This window comes from Corticium candelabrum, chromosome 5, assembly GCF_963422355.1.
Source record: "Corticium candelabrum chromosome 5, ooCorCand1.1, whole genome shotgun sequence".
In the NCBI taxonomy this organism is placed as follows: Eukaryota; Metazoa; Porifera; class Homoscleromorpha; order Homosclerophorida; family Plakinidae; genus Corticium; species Corticium candelabrum.
The window spans coordinates 6,491,294-6,507,513 of record NC_085089.1 but is presented as its reverse complement, the minus strand read 5'-3'; the positions used below and the strand labels follow the sequence as shown (position 1 = coordinate 6,507,513).

The 16,220-nt window shown below is 43.1% G+C and overlaps 4 protein-coding genes across 4 annotated transcripts; 2 read left to right on the top strand and 2 right to left on the bottom strand.

Annotated features, from left to right (window-relative positions):
* The first annotated feature begins 190 nt into the window (after nucleotides 1–190).
* On the top strand, nucleotides 191–1,827 carry LOC134179496 (uncharacterized). The gene is made up of 5 exons (XM_062646407.1): nucleotides 191–331; nucleotides 419–538; nucleotides 605–1,058; nucleotides 1,126–1,294; nucleotides 1,646–1,827. The coding sequence occupies exons 3-5, from the start codon at nucleotides 840–842 to the stop codon at nucleotides 1,825–1,827; spliced, it is 570 nt and encodes a 189-aa protein (XP_062502391.1). The 5' UTR covers nucleotides 191–331; nucleotides 419–538; nucleotides 605–839.
* A 133-nt stretch (nucleotides 1,828–1,960) lies between these two features.
* On the bottom strand, nucleotides 1,961–7,321 carry LOC134179493 (uncharacterized). The gene is made up of 9 exons (XM_062646404.1): nucleotides 6,990–7,321; nucleotides 6,608–6,745; nucleotides 6,429–6,541; nucleotides 6,257–6,356; nucleotides 6,084–6,195; nucleotides 3,038–3,080; nucleotides 2,912–2,982; nucleotides 2,357–2,465; nucleotides 1,961–2,298 (listed from the first exon to the last, which is right to left on the bottom strand). Exons 1-9 carry the CDS (start codon nucleotides 7,195–7,197, stop codon nucleotides 2,095–2,097), a joined length of 1,098 nt encoding a protein of 365 aa, XP_062502388.1. The 5' UTR covers nucleotides 7,198–7,321; the 3' UTR covers nucleotides 1,961–2,094.
* A 177-nt stretch (nucleotides 7,322–7,498) lies between these two features.
* LOC134179495 (uncharacterized) lies at nucleotides 7,499–11,346 on the top strand. The gene is made up of 6 exons (XM_062646406.1): nucleotides 7,499–7,746; nucleotides 7,843–7,953; nucleotides 8,010–8,121; nucleotides 8,447–8,717; nucleotides 8,784–8,952; nucleotides 11,120–11,346. Exons 1-6 carry the CDS (start codon nucleotides 7,593–7,595, stop codon nucleotides 11,299–11,301), a joined length of 999 nt encoding a protein of 332 aa, XP_062502390.1. The 5' UTR covers nucleotides 7,499–7,592; the 3' UTR covers nucleotides 11,302–11,346.
* Nucleotides 11,347–11,500: 154 nt separating this feature from the next.
* LOC134179494 (BUB3-interacting and GLEBS motif-containing protein ZNF207-like) lies at nucleotides 11,501–14,430 on the bottom strand. Its single transcript, XM_062646405.1, has 7 exons — nucleotides 14,336–14,430; nucleotides 13,978–14,225; nucleotides 12,826–13,131; nucleotides 12,281–12,296; nucleotides 12,090–12,204; nucleotides 11,847–12,032; nucleotides 11,501–11,706 (listed from the first exon to the last, which is right to left on the bottom strand). The coding sequence occupies exons 1-7, from the start codon at nucleotides 14,374–14,376 to the stop codon at nucleotides 11,539–11,541; spliced, it is 1,080 nt and encodes a 359-aa protein (XP_062502389.1). The 5' UTR covers nucleotides 14,377–14,430; the 3' UTR covers nucleotides 11,501–11,538.
* Between the last annotated feature and the right edge of the window lie 1,790 nt (nucleotides 14,431–16,220).

Below are 16,220 nucleotides of genomic sequence, written 5' to 3'. Positions count from 1 at the left end.
CGTTAAGCAATGTGAATTGTGAATATTGGTGATATTTGCAGAGTTAGTACACGAACAACAGTCGTTCTCCCAAGTGACAGAAAAACTTTCTACTGTAGGTACCCTTCTCGTAGATGCGTAATTACAGTACTAGTTGATCACGTGCGCTTGTATCACGTAGTCAGCAGTAGGCTATTCAGAATGGATATCTCTAGTGCAACTTGGTTGGCTGTCACAATTTTGCTAGCGATGACGTCTGCGTTGGCCATGGACATTGGAAAACCGTTTGGTAGCGGCCTTTCAGCTGCGACTCTGCCAAACGTAGAAATGGAGATATTCAACCACACTATCGGTATATTATTTGTGAAAGCGCTAAGGGGATATAGACGCGATTAGCACAGATATATGGCAAGTCTGCTCTTTTGTTGCAATTGCGTAGATACCAAAGGAAGCTACGGAGTAATGACCCATTTCTGGGTGACTGGTCCTGCAGGATCACTGTCGGTTGATGATGCGGTATTCCGCTATTACATTGATGGTGAGCAAACTGCATCAATAGGTCAGTTCCACTCATTGCATTCGTTAGCGCTCGTCAATTTCGTTGCATTTATTCGATTTCATGTAGAGTTCACTCCCAGTCTAGCATGCGGAGTTGCATTTGACAATGATGCTGCACCCTGGGGAACAGCCTGGTTTGGTAAAGGATCCAAATCTGGGGGATGGTTTCACAATTTTAGGCAAGGAAAACATTAACAGTCCCATCTTGTCATTTCACTCACAGGACACACCATCTTCCCTCATTCTACAGAATTCCCTTCCAGAACAATGTCCGTGTGACTGCATATCATCCAAAAGGAACCATGAAGGCATTTTTTGTGGTAGTGCGAGGTGTCGAAAACATGCCTGTTGTTATTGGTGGAATTCAACTTCCGCCAACAGCTCGTATGCGTCAGTTTAAAGCCGTCAACCAAACGGTTGACCCACTTCAGTATGTTCCACTAGTCGACTTACACGATGGCAATGGACTGCATTTCATGTCACTACTAGCAGTGCAAAGTGACAGCTATAATTTTATTGAGGTAACGCTACATCCGACGGTTCAAGATGAGCTTGAATCATTGCAGCTATGACAACACTTTTCCTTAGGGTTGTTTTCATGTGTACACGCCTTACAACACAACATTCCCTGGTTTGCTTCTCTCTACGGGAACAGAAGACTACTACAACTCTGCATGGGGATTCAGCGCAGGAACCTTTCAGATGCCAACAGCAGGACTCACATACATCAGCAAGACTAATCCATACAAAATTTCAGGTGAACTACACGCAAATAATTGCCTGGTTGCAAGTCTGTGTGTTGACTTTGTGATCTGTCTGTCTGTCTGTCCATTCCTCCATCCATCTGTCTGTCTGGCTGTCTGTTTGTCTGGTTATCCATCCATTGCTCATTCATTCATCCATCCATCCACTCACTATATTTCTTGGGTGTCAATACAAAGCATTACTCTGTCCTTGTGACATACAGAGAGTCCTCAAGCCTATTGCTCTACTTGATATGATACAAAAAGTTGCTTCTTGATAACAACTAATGCATGCTGCACCATTCCTGCTTCCATCAACTCTTGACTACACCACAAGTGCTAATTATAAAATCCCTATTTTGTAGCCTACCGCTTCCATGACATGGATCCACTGCCTTTTCAAGATGGCTTTCGTTTGGTCTGGAGAAACGGTGATGCTATTGATCCCAAAACAGGACACAAATGCTTCATTGAAACAGGAGGAAACACAGTCGGGCATCCCACGAAGTCACTTGTCACATTCTATGCATGGGTGTATGTCTTCTAGACAGTGTATGTCTTCTAAACACAAGGAACAAAACAGTTGCTACTAACACGACAATCTCATCTCATTTTTGGTTTATAGAGCGATCGAGTTGCCTGCATTTGTTTTTAGCTATTGTTGCCTCAAATGGCCAGTCTTCTCATCATGTGACAAAACACAACTTATTTCTTACCTACACTGTATGTACTTGATATTGCTGCTACTACAATAATCTAAACTCTAATGTTGACACACTGTTGAGCTATGCAGACGCCACACGTTGTCAAGGCATCAGAGTGGGTCAAACCAGATAAGTCTATCATCACGGATATGTCCTACTATTAGATGATCACCCAGAGACGAAACTGTTGCGTTGAATGCATAATCAGTAGTACTGACAACTGGAACGCCACTACACTTGCCTTGTCTTACAAACTCGTGTAGCGAAAGCTGAGTGAGATTGGTTGTAAAATATCCATTGATAGCAAAAAATTCCTGTTAAAAATCTTACAATAGAACACATGCCGTGATAAATGTAATGCAGATATGTAACCTTTTCTGCATCATATACATCAACCAGTGACACGTATACGGGCCAATATTTGGGTTTGGTGAAGACCGTTTCATTTATCTGGTAGTTTGCAAATTGGATAAAGCCCCATCTGAAGCGCAATACACACATACAATATACAGTACATGTATACGCAAAACCTATGTATACAGTGAATGTGCACATATGTACATACATATGTACACACACACACACACACACACACACACACACACACACACACACACACACACACACACACACACACACACACACACACACACACACACACACACACACACACACACACACACACACACACACACATGCACGCATGCACACATGCACGCACGAACACACACACACACACACACACACACACACACACACACACACACACACACACACACACACACACACATACACGCACGCACACATGCACGCACAAACACACACACACACACACACACACACACACACACACACACACACACACCAACATGAACATGCGTAATACCGTTGATCAGTTTGTGCGTACACACAATGTTGTTCGTGTACCTTTCTGGTAGATGCATGTTGATGCTGTACTGAGGCGACCACACCCAATTGTCTTCTCTTAGACCAACCACCTTCCAAATCAGCCCGATGACAACTCATAACATCTTTCAACTCAACTCGACATACCTTCTCATAATGTCCATCAACTACATGAACATGCCACTCTACTCTGTCACACACACATACAGTATAAGATACCACTTACAGGTACAGTACATCACACATAGAGTTATAATTTGCCAATAGCACGACAAGGTACCTCATACTCACCCTCCACCAAAGCCTAACCCATAAGCAATAGTTAACTCAATGTTTTGCTTGTTACAAAAACACGCATAGCCATCCTATTCCTAATTGCATACTAAACTATAACTCTTCACACTTAATTCTGTGCAACATGTAATTTTACAACAACAGCCAGTGCAAGAAGGCTGGACACTAGTCTATGTATAGGTTATCACCCACATTCCAGAGCAATATCATTTCTTGCCCGAGCACCATTTATTGCACGAGGTTCGTGCAATAAACGGTGCTCGGACAAGAAATATGATGTTGCTCTGGAACAAGGGTGATAACCGACTTAGCTACTGGCACGTGGCCTCTACCCAATGAGTGTTCGAGTAGATTGCCATGTAGTGGTTTAGCGACAGTTTCAACTATTTGGTCAGAGATGGCCTACTTTTATAAGCTGCACTTGACTGACTAGGACTTGTTAGCTTGCGTTGTGAAGTTTGTGGTTTGCATAAAATGGCCTGCATATTTGCATAGAGGTGTATCAGGTCATGCACTGTGAGCGTGCGATAACTGCAAGCGGGCAATACTTGGAAAGTGTGCAATAAATAAACTATGCGGGCAGTTGGCCGAATACAGGTATCATTGCACTGTCTACAAAAACGCTCATTGGGTAGGGGCCACATGTCGGTAACTAAAGGTAATTAGATCATCACAGTAAACCCATGCTCAAATAATACTCAGTCGAACCTTGCTAATCCGAATTACCTTTGGCTTGCGTACCCAAATCCTATTGGGCAGCCTGATCCGGGTTGTGGTTATCTTAATTGTTTTCAGCAAATGCGTGTATCTGACTATTTGAAATCTCGACTGTCACATTATTTAGAAGTATGTGTAGTCGTTGCAGCAGTGTCATACGTAAATGCACTAACGGTCTGTGTCCGAGGCAAAGTCTGGACCTCCAAGGCTACGCGTTTTGGCATTTTGGAATCCAAACAACTTCACTAATCTGAACAGGGCTTGACACGGGGCTGTTTGGATTAGCAAGGTTCGACTGTATCAGAAACAAGAATGTTGAAATAGTTGCTCATTGGTTAATAGCAACAGTGGTGTAGTTAGGGGGTCTTGGGGGCACAGACCCCCAATCCAAATATTGCAAGTTTTTGTTTCTAGTAAGTAACCTAAATAGTCTAACCTTCCGTTTTTCACTAACTACAGTATAGAAAATATTAGATAAAAATTATTTATGCAATCATGCACAAATGCATACATTTATTCATATAATTTTAAAAAGAACGTTGAAACCAAACAGCTGAGAGAGGTGTACACGAGATCTAGCAGGGGCAGAGCCAGGCCCTCACACAAACTCTTCACGGCATGTGACGGCTTGCTGTTTGGGGTGCAATCGGGAAAAGTGTCCTAGGAATAGGTGCACAATACTCACCTCAGTATTGATAACTCATTAGTGCTCCAAGCACTTACAATTAGAATCCATCAACTGTTAAAACTATAGTCACTAGCTAGATCGTATGCAATCACTTCCATTTCAAATAAACGACGGACCAGCATTACCTCTTCATTGACAAAACTATTGGACAGCACCAAGCAAAGTGGCAAATCGATCAACAATTTGGTCAATATCAACTATACGCTGTTGGTGATAGAGCCAATCTCTCTCCGCCTTCATCATTCTCTGGATTGTCAATCCTCGCCTCGCTCCAGAATGACATTCCGGGGAGAGACTGGCTCGAGTCTATGTAGGTGCACTTGCATGCATGAGTGCCAAACCATTCAAACAGTTTTGGCCCGAATATCTGTCTTCATCAACCCAAGACCGATACACATTTGTCTCTCATATAAGCAATTAGCAAAACCAATTGTAAGACCAGAATAAATAGAACAAATACACATTTTCATTTATACTCCGAGCAGTCACTATAGCTGGAGGTTGCTAACTGGATGCAGCCTGAGTCAATGACGCTTGTTACATTGTAGGCTCAGCCGCTGATCCCACAATTAAGGCTCATCGTCATGTGCAGACAGCTGCATAGTGACGCCCCTGCCAGTGAGAGAAGTCTTCACGGGCAACATGTGAAGACAGCTGGCTACGCCACAGCCTAGTCACAGCTGACTGTGCATAAAGATAAAAAATAGCCATCTAAATCTCGTATTTGCCTGTAATAATGCCCTGGGTGTGCAGAAAAGAAACACTTTTTTCCGGGCGTATACTAGGGCATGTGTGCTATTTTGGTCCCAGGCGTATACATGGTCACAATATGCTGCCGTTTGGCCAGTCATCATCTCAACACTCGAAGACAGATCCTAGTATACCATAAATGCCCATTTGCATGCAAGCTCAAAGGTACTGGTAACCATACAGCATCAGCAAACTAAACCAGAGTCGTCAGCCTGAAGCCCGTCAACAGCATCAGTATCAGTAAATGCAACGAAGAAATGAGTCTAGCTTTAAGCACTGTCACTCAACACTGACACCAGCTCATCAAATGCACACACACAGAGATGGATGTTCTGGGGACACCATTTTGCATATTCTGAGCGTACACATGGGCATGTGCGATTTTCGGGCAGAAAGTTCTGACCTGCTGCACATGGGCATATAGACGAGCATGTGCGTTATTTCTGTACGGACGCTATAACAAGCAAATACAGTAGACCTGTCAGAAAGAAAGATATAGATGATGCAGTTGCATGTGACACTTTTACAGACATAAACATGCTATGATGTTAACTTAAATGTCAGGTTGACTTCTTCATTAATCGATTACTGAAAGTGTTGCATTTTTTAAACTTAAGAATAGCTGAAACTGATAATTTAGTTAGCAAAAAAATTTGCAACCATTTTAAAATGGCGCCTGTATAGTTGTGCCCCCAATCTACAAAGCCTGGCTGCAATAGCAATAAACTTAAATACTACGCCTACCTGCTGAAATTGATTCTCCACTGATCACCATCTTTTGGAGGTATTCTTGTGTGTGCTGTGCCATCTGCAAGATCTTTTAGAGGCAATGCTAACTCTGCTGTCCAGTATTTATCTAAAGAAAATTCTCGTCATAACTCACCAGCATGAATGAATAGCCAAACTTAGTGACTCACTCTGGATCCTTGGGTCATTCACGGGACCATCTACATAAGCAGCATATTTCATTGACGGCATTTCCCAGCTTGAGTTTGCTTGACCACCATTGATGTATGGCTACACCCACAAGCAATTTTTTTAAACTTCACAAAGTGTGCAAGTGTAAGTTGAGGCACATAATTAATGAACCTTTGTCAACATCAAGTCCCATGTAGTATTGATGGCATTTACTTCCAGCTCCTTGTACATGTGGGTACTACCGTCGGGATCAACAAAAACTTCAAAGTCGTTGTCATGAAAAACTGACACATACAACAGAGTGTGGACAGATGCAGCAAGTCATTTTAAAATGTTGCTTATATTATAACCTATCGAATTGTGTTTTGTTTGATTGGCCCAAACGTCTGTCTCTTCCATGTAGGCACCGATGTATAAGAAAGTGTCATCCCAACGCATCTTTACTCTCGTCTCAAATCGTGGTACAGGGTAAAGTGGCCCCTGGATGTCTAGAAATAAAATGGGAGGAGTTCAGTTTAATTAACACTATACTCTGTGATTTCAAATTCGCAACTAGCAGACTATTCGACTTGAGTACTTTCTAATGTAAACAAATGTATTCAATCTGGTATGTGTGTGCGTGTATGTGTGTGTGTGTGTGTGTGTGTGAGTGTGTGTGTGTGTGTGTGTGTGTGTGTGTGTGTGTGTGTGTGTGTGTGTGTGTGAACAGACGACAACTACAAGTAATCTTACCAACAAACCGCTCCGTCCAGCCGACTTGTTGCCATTCTTCTTCTTCTAGTTTGCCATCCACTTCCACAAACTCATCGGAACGCAAGTGATAGATTACGTACGATTTAGGAAAATACAATGAGCAGAAATTCGCTGATACTTCTAAAACGCTTAACATCAAGACGAAAATCATACGCAGTTTCATGGTCTTGCACACAGTAGTTCGCATCCGGGATTAACAGATTGACGGATACATATTCTTCGTTCCCGGATTTCACATACTAAATTAAAGGGTCTCACTACATAATTATTAGAATGCGACTGTGCGTGCTCTAGTACTATAGTTAGAGAATAGCAATTGATGAACGATCATGGACGGCGACTAGGCAGTTGTAGAAGGAAATAACTTTTGTCACGCACGTCTAGCTAGTACCGTTTTACGTAATTACGCATAGCAGTTCAAGTGCCACGCATGTACGGCTAAACTCTAGTCTTATAGCTAGAGTTGGTATAGTTAAAAATTTAATGTGTATTTAATTAATTAATGTATTGTCACCTGCGACTTGACTGACGAGGTCTACAAGATCACACGTGACCTGCTCACTTCGTACCCTACCATCACACATGGCAAGTACAACGACTACTACGCTAGTCATCGTCCTTTCCTTTCTGGCAGCAGCATCATCAGATGTAGGCATGCCTTTTGGCACAGGTCTCTCTTCGTGGAAACTGACAACACAAGAGCTGGAAGTCTTCAATCATACCATTGTGTCGCCCGGTACTCTATCTATGTAGATACACGCTTCAACAGCACAGCACCCCTTCGGTCTTGCAGTAATGTATTGCTAATAAATGGACTGTGGGTGATTGCTAGGATCCTATGGAGTCATGAGTCACTTCTGGATAACAGGACATAACGACTTTCCTTCTGTTGATGAAGTTGTTTTTCGATATTATCTTGACGGCGAGGAGGATGCTTCTATAGGTCAGTTAATCCTTAATTAAAGTATCATATGTGATATGTGTAGGACTTCCTTGCAGAATTTACGCCCAGCGTCGCTTGCGGTGTTGGATTTGATGATGATAAAGCACCATGGGGTACCGCATGGTTTGGAAAAGGCTCTGCATCTGGAGGCTGGTTTCATAACTTCAAGTTAGCAAATGTAAAAGCCACACACGCACGCACGCACGCACGCGCGCGCGCGCACACACACACACACACACACCACCACCACCACCACCACCACCACCACCACCACCACCACCACCACCACCACCACCACCACCACCACCACCACCACCACCACCACCACCACCACCACCACCACCACCACCACCACCACCACCACCACCATATATACATACCACCAAACGTACACGTACATGCACATACATACTCACGTATAATCACTTGCAAGTGCTGCTTGCATGATTCCTTGTCACTGTATACCAGTAACCAAAACTTCAATTTTGTGCAGAATACCATTTCAAAAATCTGTCCGTGTTACTGCATTCCACCCAATGGGAGCGGGAGACGGATTTTACATAGTAGTAAGGGGTGTCGAAAACCTGCCAGTTGTAATCGGTGGAGTAACATTACCACCAACAGCTCGACTTCATCAATCTAGACTTGTCAACCATACTTTCCAACCACTCGACTACGTGCCCCTAGTAGACCTCAAAGAAGGCAATGGCATGATTTTCATGTCCACTCTTACAGTGCAGAGCGGAAATCTTAACTTTTTGGAGGTATGAACTCACATAGACCATCCACTCACTGGTCTCACATTGACTACCTAAATATGTATTCAATAGGGTTGTGTTCATGCATATACTCCGTATGATACACCCTTCCCTGGAATGTTGATTGCAACTGGAACTGAGGACTATTATAACTCGGGATGGTACTTTAGTGCTGGGCAGTTTCATATGCCGACTACCGGCTTTACTCATCTCAATACTACAAATGGAGTCACTTGGTCAGGTGAGCCAACCTTTAATACAGTACGCACATGCGTGGGTCCTTCTGTATACAACAACAGCATGTACGACGTGTAGTCAAACCTACCTACATAATGACCATCAGAGTAGTACTAATAATCTAATATATAAAGCTCAAATTGTCTGTGTGTGTGTGTGCATGTTCGCGTTTGGGGGCCACGTCTTTTGTCCGTTCGCAACCGAAATCGGCACGCACACTCGGTACGCACAGGCGATGGTTTGTGTAAAAAAATTTAAAAAATTACGCACCGGGTCCCCTCTCGAGGGGTCGACCCTCGCGTAAAATTTCTCGACGACGCACACGCTACACATTCCGGTTCATTCGAACACACGCCCACACCGGTCCCGTGTAGATCCTATGCATCGCCGTCCTTCGCAAAGCTTCGAGTGATCGAATATCTCTTGCCGACGAAACCTACTCTTCTATCGCTTGCGTTTCTCTCTAAATTCTGATTGCATTTGCACCGAATCCAACCTACACGTTTTCTGCAGCAAGCGCTACACGGGGAGTGTGTCGATTTCTATCGAAACAAGCGCGAAGAACAAGATTCGAATTCATTCAGAATATCCGGGACCTCGCAACAAAGATGCACGTGACGTGTCCACAGACCTATCTTTACACTACAGTATCTTGCCCGTACGAAGGACGGGCCATGGATCCTAGTCTAATATATAAAGCTCAAATTGTCTGTCTGTGTGTATGTATGTTCGCGTTTGGCGGCCACGTCTTTTGTCCCTTCGCAACCGAAATCGGCACGCACACTCGGCACGCACAGAGGATGGTTTGCGTAAAACAATTTAAAAAATTACGCACCGGGTCCCCTTTCGAGGGGTCGACCTCCCGTAAAATTTCTTGATGACGCAAACGCTGCACATTCCAGTTCATTCGAACACACGCCCACACCAGTCCCGTGTAGACTGTATGCATCGCCGTCCTTCGCAAAGCTTCGAGCAATCGAATATCTATTGCCGACGAAACTTACTCTTCTAGCGCTTTCGTTTCTCTCCAAATTCTGATTGCATTTGCACCAAATGCAACCTACACGTTTTCTGCAGCAAGCGCTACACGGGGAGTGTGTCGATTTCGTTCGAAACAAGCGCGAAGAGCAAGATTCGAATTCATTCAGCATATCCGGGACCTCGCAACAAAGATTGCACGTGACGTGTCCACAGACCTATCTTTACAGTACAGTATCTTGCCCGTACGAAGGACGGGCCATGTATACTAGTAGTTAATAAATAATAATAAATCATAATACACAATACTAAACTTACTTACAGAAAACAGTGCTTCTTGGATTGAGTCGGATCATACGTAAAGTCATGTCTTCTGTCTAGACAGCTATGATGGTGTAAGCACCTGAGAGGCAGGGTTTGCCTCCGGTGCTTACAAGAGACCTTACGAACCAGACTGATTTGGTTGAGCACAACAATAAAAATAATAAATCATAATAATAAATAATACTAATAATTAATAAATCTATTACAGAGTTGGCCATCTGTTACAAGTACATAGCACGTGAGTGATGTCAGTAGATACGATTGAGACATATCACTGACATCTCCACTTGTGTACTGTACAAGCTGGAAAGACACCAACGGTCGTGTAAAGCCAACAACAATGTGAGTCTCGATTTCTGACATAATTGTTAGCTTCAAATCACAGTACCATCGCCAAAGACTAGGTGAGACTATTTTACTAAAAACACCGAAGCAAACTTTTGAAACTTGGGATACGGTTGGATACCCTCTTACATCTACACAGTCATGGTATAGGTTGGTATGGTAAGTACAAACACAAGTAATCATGAGTGCCATACGTAGACACACAAGGCTGCAGAATCTGTGCAAAAGCAACACCGTAAATGTACATCCCTATTACGGTAGCTAAAACCTCCTACCTGGGTTCAAGCTAGAGCCGTTTTTACCTTCAAATTGACTGTTGGGAAGGTGTTTTGAAGGTTGAACGCTGACCAACCGCCACGTTTTGCACGTTCAAGTGTTGACAAGGAAAACATGCAATACATAAACACCAAAGGCAAGTGGCCAAGACAATACTGTGGCATCAGGCCCTGTGACGGTTGGGCTGCAACCCTAGCTAGAACCCCATCCTACATAATATTAAATTCATTTTGAATTTGTTGTTCTAGCATATCGTTTCCACGACATGGATCCGTTACCGTTTCATAACGGTATTCGTTTTGTCTGGAGGAATGGAGACGCTGTGGATCCAACAACTGGACACAAGTGCTTCGTGCAAACGGGTGGTTCTGTTGTTGGTAATCCCACTGAGTCTGTTGTTACGTTCTACACGTGGGTGTACGTCTTCTAAACAATCAAGCGAATGAACAACTAAGGTCTGTGTGTGTTCCTGCACTTGTGTTATATGACAAAGTTGCAATGCTTCGCTTCTTCACTCTATACCCTGTACACATGCATACAAGTAAAATTCAGAAAAGAAGAAACCAGCAATACGCTAACGCATATTACTGTCTGTTACCACATGCACCTATATTCTAAGTGTTCAGAGAAAATAGGTACATGTACACCCTTTATGCGACTACACTGTTCAATATCTCATTGGTCCTGGTGGTGGCATCCCACGATAAAATTGTCCAGGATATCCAAACTGAGGTGGTGGTGGTTGGGGTGTAGGCTTCATGGGTACGTGAACTACAGGAGCTTCAGCTGGCCTCAAATTCTGATGGTACTTCGCTAGACAGGAGCGTAACTCCTCCTGCAACAACATCACTGAGTGATTACCAAATCATGTCACGACATGACCTGCTTGAACTCAGGTGTACAATGCAAGGATAGAAAATAAGTCACTACAAACCTGACAAAGGCAGTACTGTACTATATATCAGCTGTACTTACCAATGACATGTCTTCTTCCGGATGAACAATTCGTGTAGAAGCACTACTTGTTGACTTACTGCCTATCGATGGGGTAGGGGGGACTACTTGAGGACCCACTGCCAGAGTCGGTGGTTGATTGTTAAGAGGCTTAAAATCTCCTGTCGATGGAGGAGCCGACGTCGGCGGTCTAATCAAACCTTGAGACTACAACGCAATCTCCAATAACTCACTAACAGAAATACCTTTACGTTTATTACTCACTTGCACAGCACTTGGAAACAACATTAGCTGAGTTGATGGGGGAGCAGCTACCGGCTGACTTGTAGGCCAAGCATGGGGGACAGTATGAGTTGGAATGGTCGATTGAAAAAGCATACTGAAAGCCACCACACACAAACGCTATGAATACCGAAGAAAATGACTCGTACTGCACCACAAGATCCATTGCTCACCTTGGAAATGAGGCAGCTGTAAAGAAAGAATGCTTTTATACTTCTGTTATCACCTCCACGACAGTCTCACAGAAACACTACAAGTACTTAAGATTTTCAAGAAGCTTTCTACAAGCAAGTGCATAGATCTAGCCTCAAATTTGTCAAATCCGATTGCATCCAGTCATAAACAAGAATCCGTTGCAGCAACGTAAGCTGTCATTGATGCATATGTGACATCCACACAATGGCAAGACATGCTATTAAAATTATTAAACTCAGAGCAAAACTGTTCCAACCTTCATGACAATGGTACGACAGACAAAACATCAGGTTTCAAGCCACTGATAGAGTTCACATAACCTGTTACGTAGGATTATAACATAATATCAGTCTGTTTCACATCACTTTCCTGACCTCCAACCTACAAGCGACTTAAATATAAGTACTATAAAAGCCATTGGTGTGTCGCTTTCAATGTCTCAACAACTACGCATTAGATTTAATTTTACGCATTATGCTGCTCATGCAAGCTTCATAAGACAGACACATCTTATACTGCTCACCTGGCTGTACTTGAGCAGGTGGCATTGAAGGCACAGACGATAAGATAGGCATCTGTGGATGACTTACAGAAGGCATGCTGCTCGCAGCTGATGTTTGAAAGATTGGTGTTTGAAAGGTTGGTGTCTGGAATTTCGGTGTCTGAAAGGTTGTTGTAGCAGCCGTTCCCGCAGCACCCAAGCCTGGTACCATACTAGGCATCATCGAATAACCGTATGCAGCGGCTGCTGCTGCCGCAGTTGCTGCATGTGCACTAAAACCATCGAAGCTTGGCTTCTTTGCCTCTGAACCTTCTTCCCTGTAGCCAGCTGAAAAAACAAAATTATTCCAATCTCTTCATCAATACATTACTACACATGATAAGTCAACAACAATGTCACACATAACCATAAGCTCAGAATCCAACACACCAGCCCTCTTGAAATTAATTTTTCTCATAAAGAAAATCCAACTGGCCTACGTTTTATCATAGAATATTGTAAATCGGAGAAACTGCCAATTTATTATTGTTACTATTATTATTGAATTTTCTTTCACATCATGTACGTGACGTAGTTCCCACCATATCCAGTCAAATGGTTGACATTCAGATCACTGTTACATGTATCAAGCAAACATAATTACCGTATTTCCTCGAATAGTAACTCGTGGATCTAATCAGTTTGAAAAAATAGTACCCTGTGCTCCATGCCTTGGATGTTAGAGACTGTGAGGTAACTGAATACGGATTACTGTAACTTGATGATGTTGCATACGTCAAGAGTGTGTTCCTCTAATACTTGCATAGCTCTTTACTTCCACTTGAACCAAAATAGCAGACATTGAGAAATAGTAACCCATGCTCAATTAGTAACCCTGTCTAATTAAATAGTAACCTGTGGTTCTAATCTGTTTGAAAAATAGTAACGCGAAAGCATTACACATGAAATCAAGTGCCCAAAATCAACAACAACAAACAAGTACTGGTACTGCACACTAGCTTACCCTCTCAACCACATCTGGAGATTCCACATAAAAATAACATGTTCAAAAAAATCAATCAATTAATTTTAATTACACACGCACGATTCCATTTCTGGATCTTTCAATTTCTGCTGCTTCTGCGCCAGAAGTCTGTAGTCAACTTCAACATGATACAGTTATCTTGTACTTACCTCTCTCTTTCCTTGCCCGTATGTCCTCCTCAGGAATTCCTTCCATACCCACAATCTCTAGTTCTAGGTTGTTGCGGTTAGGCAGAGCGTTCGGTATAACCGTGACGTTCTCTTTATGCACCTGCATGCAGTGCAGAACGAGACCAGGCGCTGTGTACATTTTCTTGTGGCAAACGTGGCACTTGAAATGCTTAGCCTTCTGATGCATCACCAGGACCTTGTCATCGTCGAAATCTCGTTCGCAGTACCTTACTCAGTCAAGAAGAAATACGAGTTTTATGCAATCAACGTACAATACGTTGTCACGTGGTCAACGGTAACGGTCCCCACACGGGTAGCTCCGTTTCTCAAAGGATACCAGCACCACGGCTTCATGGGCTTCTTTTTCTTGCGTCCCATTGTAGTTAAGTTCTACGAACAAAACGTAGCGCAAATGCAGTCCTGAGTGCAGTCTCCCGGATGTGAAATCGAGCGAAACGAGCGAGCAACGATTACACTCGCGGAGCCACTCGACCTTTTGCCTATCGTTGACGGGGAGAGAATATCAAAAGGAGGAAGGCTGGCTTCGAAAGACTACACCAACGAACGGGCCTTTTTAAACGTAACCGCAATAGATAGGTCAGCCGGAACTGCAATTGCAGATCGAGAATAAATATTAAATGTTCAGCTTATTATACTGTACAGTAATTGTATTAATCTGGAATGTTGACTAGAGGTTAATTAATTGGTGTCGATCCGAAAATTTAGACTAGGATGACTGGACCGGCATAATTCCGAGTTGCACGAGCTGGCTCTACTAGACAAGAGCTGTTCATTGCGTTGTGTTGTTTGGAAGTCGGTTGTTTGAGTTATTTGTAATAGAATAGCTACAGAATTCCTAAACAATACATAAATAAATAAATAAATAAATAAATAAATAAATAAATAAATAAATAAATAAATAAATGTTCAGCTTGTGAAAAACTGTCTAGAGGACTTATTAGGACGTACGGTCTCTACAGACGACATCTAGGACATTGCAACGTCCGTCCGTCGACTGATACTAAACGCCAGCAGCATGACTGCAGTTGTCTACATACTGTAGATGTCTTTAGACAATCTTTACGTTTGCAAATGTTTTACTTGAGTGTAATTCATAGTTGACATGCGTGCCTTCTACTATCATCATCGTCTGTGATGCAACAGAGCTTTCGACGGTAGTACTACAATGTAATCTCTAGCTCGTGCGAGAACATGCAAACTAGGCGCAGCAGAATACACCACACTCGAACACCTCTAGCCTACATGTCCTACGGCAACGGCGTGGCATTTGCTGCCATCTTGAAGCGATGTCGCCTTGTAAACACGTTAGTCAGCAACGGAACATCTGCCCTTCACGTGGCAGCAGGAGCAAACGATGTTGTTCTGTGTCGTCAACTTGTCAAGCACGGTGCTGACGTCAATATTCTGTCCGAAGTCGGAGAGACGCCTCTGGAAGTTGCACGGCGACACGACAGCAAAGCAGCAATTTCCTATCTAAAAATTGCTGGAGGAAGAAAAAACCAGTGGCAAAGTAAACTCTCTAGACTAATAATAGTCGTCGTAGATTAATTTAGCTGGTTTCTAGACACGCATGTTTGCTTTGCTACAGATTCAAACGAAAAACGAGACGTCGTTGTGAGCATTGATAGTGCAATACGCCTGTTGAATTACAGTCGAGGCGCATTCTTTGTTACGTTTCTCGTCTTGGCAAAACAAGAACGAAAGTAAGACAATAGTACACGTGCACCCGCCACACAAACAGCACATACCGGTACCGTATTTTCTGGAAAGAGCGTCGTATTAGTAGGGTCGACTCACCTGCATGATGAAATGAATGAATGCCACGGCGTTCTTTCCTGGAAATATACGTACGGTACCTCTAGACAAGTCACTAGTCTGACTGGATAGGAAGAGAACATGCATGCATTTACTGGAGAACAAGGCAAAGAAAGACGCGACAGAAAGGTGACAAAAAGAGCCATTGAGAACTTGTAAAGCGACTGCTGGCATTGCCATGCATATCATGCAAAGTCTAAATACACGTGAGCCAATGATTCTTGGTCTTTCGATTAATTAATAACTTTAGTAAAAGCTGTTGACCTAGAGCAGTCATGAGCAAACCAAGGCCTAAGTCGTACGCAACAACAGCCGCAACCGTTTAGACAACATCAGCACGAATTCACAATTCTAGGTACCGTACAGCTGCCGGTACCGCGTCGAGA

Excerpts from the sequence above, each read along its gene's own strand:
- LOC134179496 (XM_062646407.1), top strand. The coding sequence starts at position 840 with ATGAAGGCATTTTTTGTGGTAGTGCGAGGTGTCGAAAACATGCCTGTT. Across the intron at positions 1,059-1,125 it reads ACAGCTATAATTTTATTGAG|GGTTGTTTTCATGTGTACAC; the intron begins GTAACGCTACAT and ends ACTTTTCCTTAG. Across the intron at positions 1,295-1,645 it reads TAATCCATACAAAATTTCAG|CCTACCGCTTCCATGACATG; the intron begins GTGAACTACACG and ends CCTATTTTGTAG.
- LOC134179493 (XM_062646404.1), bottom strand. The coding sequence starts at position 7,197 with ATGCGAACTACTGTGTGCAAGACCATGAAACTGCGTATGATTTTCGTC. Across the intron at positions 6,746-6,989 it reads CTGGACGGAGCGGTTTGTTG|ACATCCAGGGGCCACTTTAC; the intron begins GTAAGATTACTT and ends TTTTATTTCTAG. Across the intron at positions 2,299-2,356 it reads ATGTATATGATGCAGAAAAG|GAATTTTTTGCTATCAATGG; the intron begins GTTACATATCTG and ends GATTTTTAACAG.
- LOC134179495 (XM_062646406.1), top strand. The coding sequence starts at position 7,593 with ATGGCAAGTACAACGACTACTACGCTAGTCATCGTCCTTTCCTTTCTG. Across the intron at positions 7,747-7,842 it reads TCATACCATTGTGTCGCCCG|GATCCTATGGAGTCATGAGT; the intron begins GTACTCTATCTA and ends GGTGATTGCTAG. Across the intron at positions 8,953-11,119 it reads AAATGGAGTCACTTGGTCAG|CATATCGTTTCCACGACATG; the intron begins GTGAGCCAACCT and ends TTGTTGTTCTAG.
- LOC134179494 (XM_062646405.1), bottom strand. The coding sequence starts at position 14,376 with ATGGGACGCAAGAAAAAGAAGCCCATGAAGCCGTGGTGCTG. Across the intron at positions 14,226-14,335 it reads CCCATGAAGCCGTGGTGCTG|GTACTGCGAACGAGATTTCG; the intron begins GTATCCTTTGAG and ends TGACTGAGTAAG. Across the intron at positions 13,132-13,977 it reads ACGGGCAAGGAAAGAGAGAG|CTGGCTACAGGGAAGAAGGT; the intron begins GTAAGTACAAGA and ends TTGTTTTTTCAG.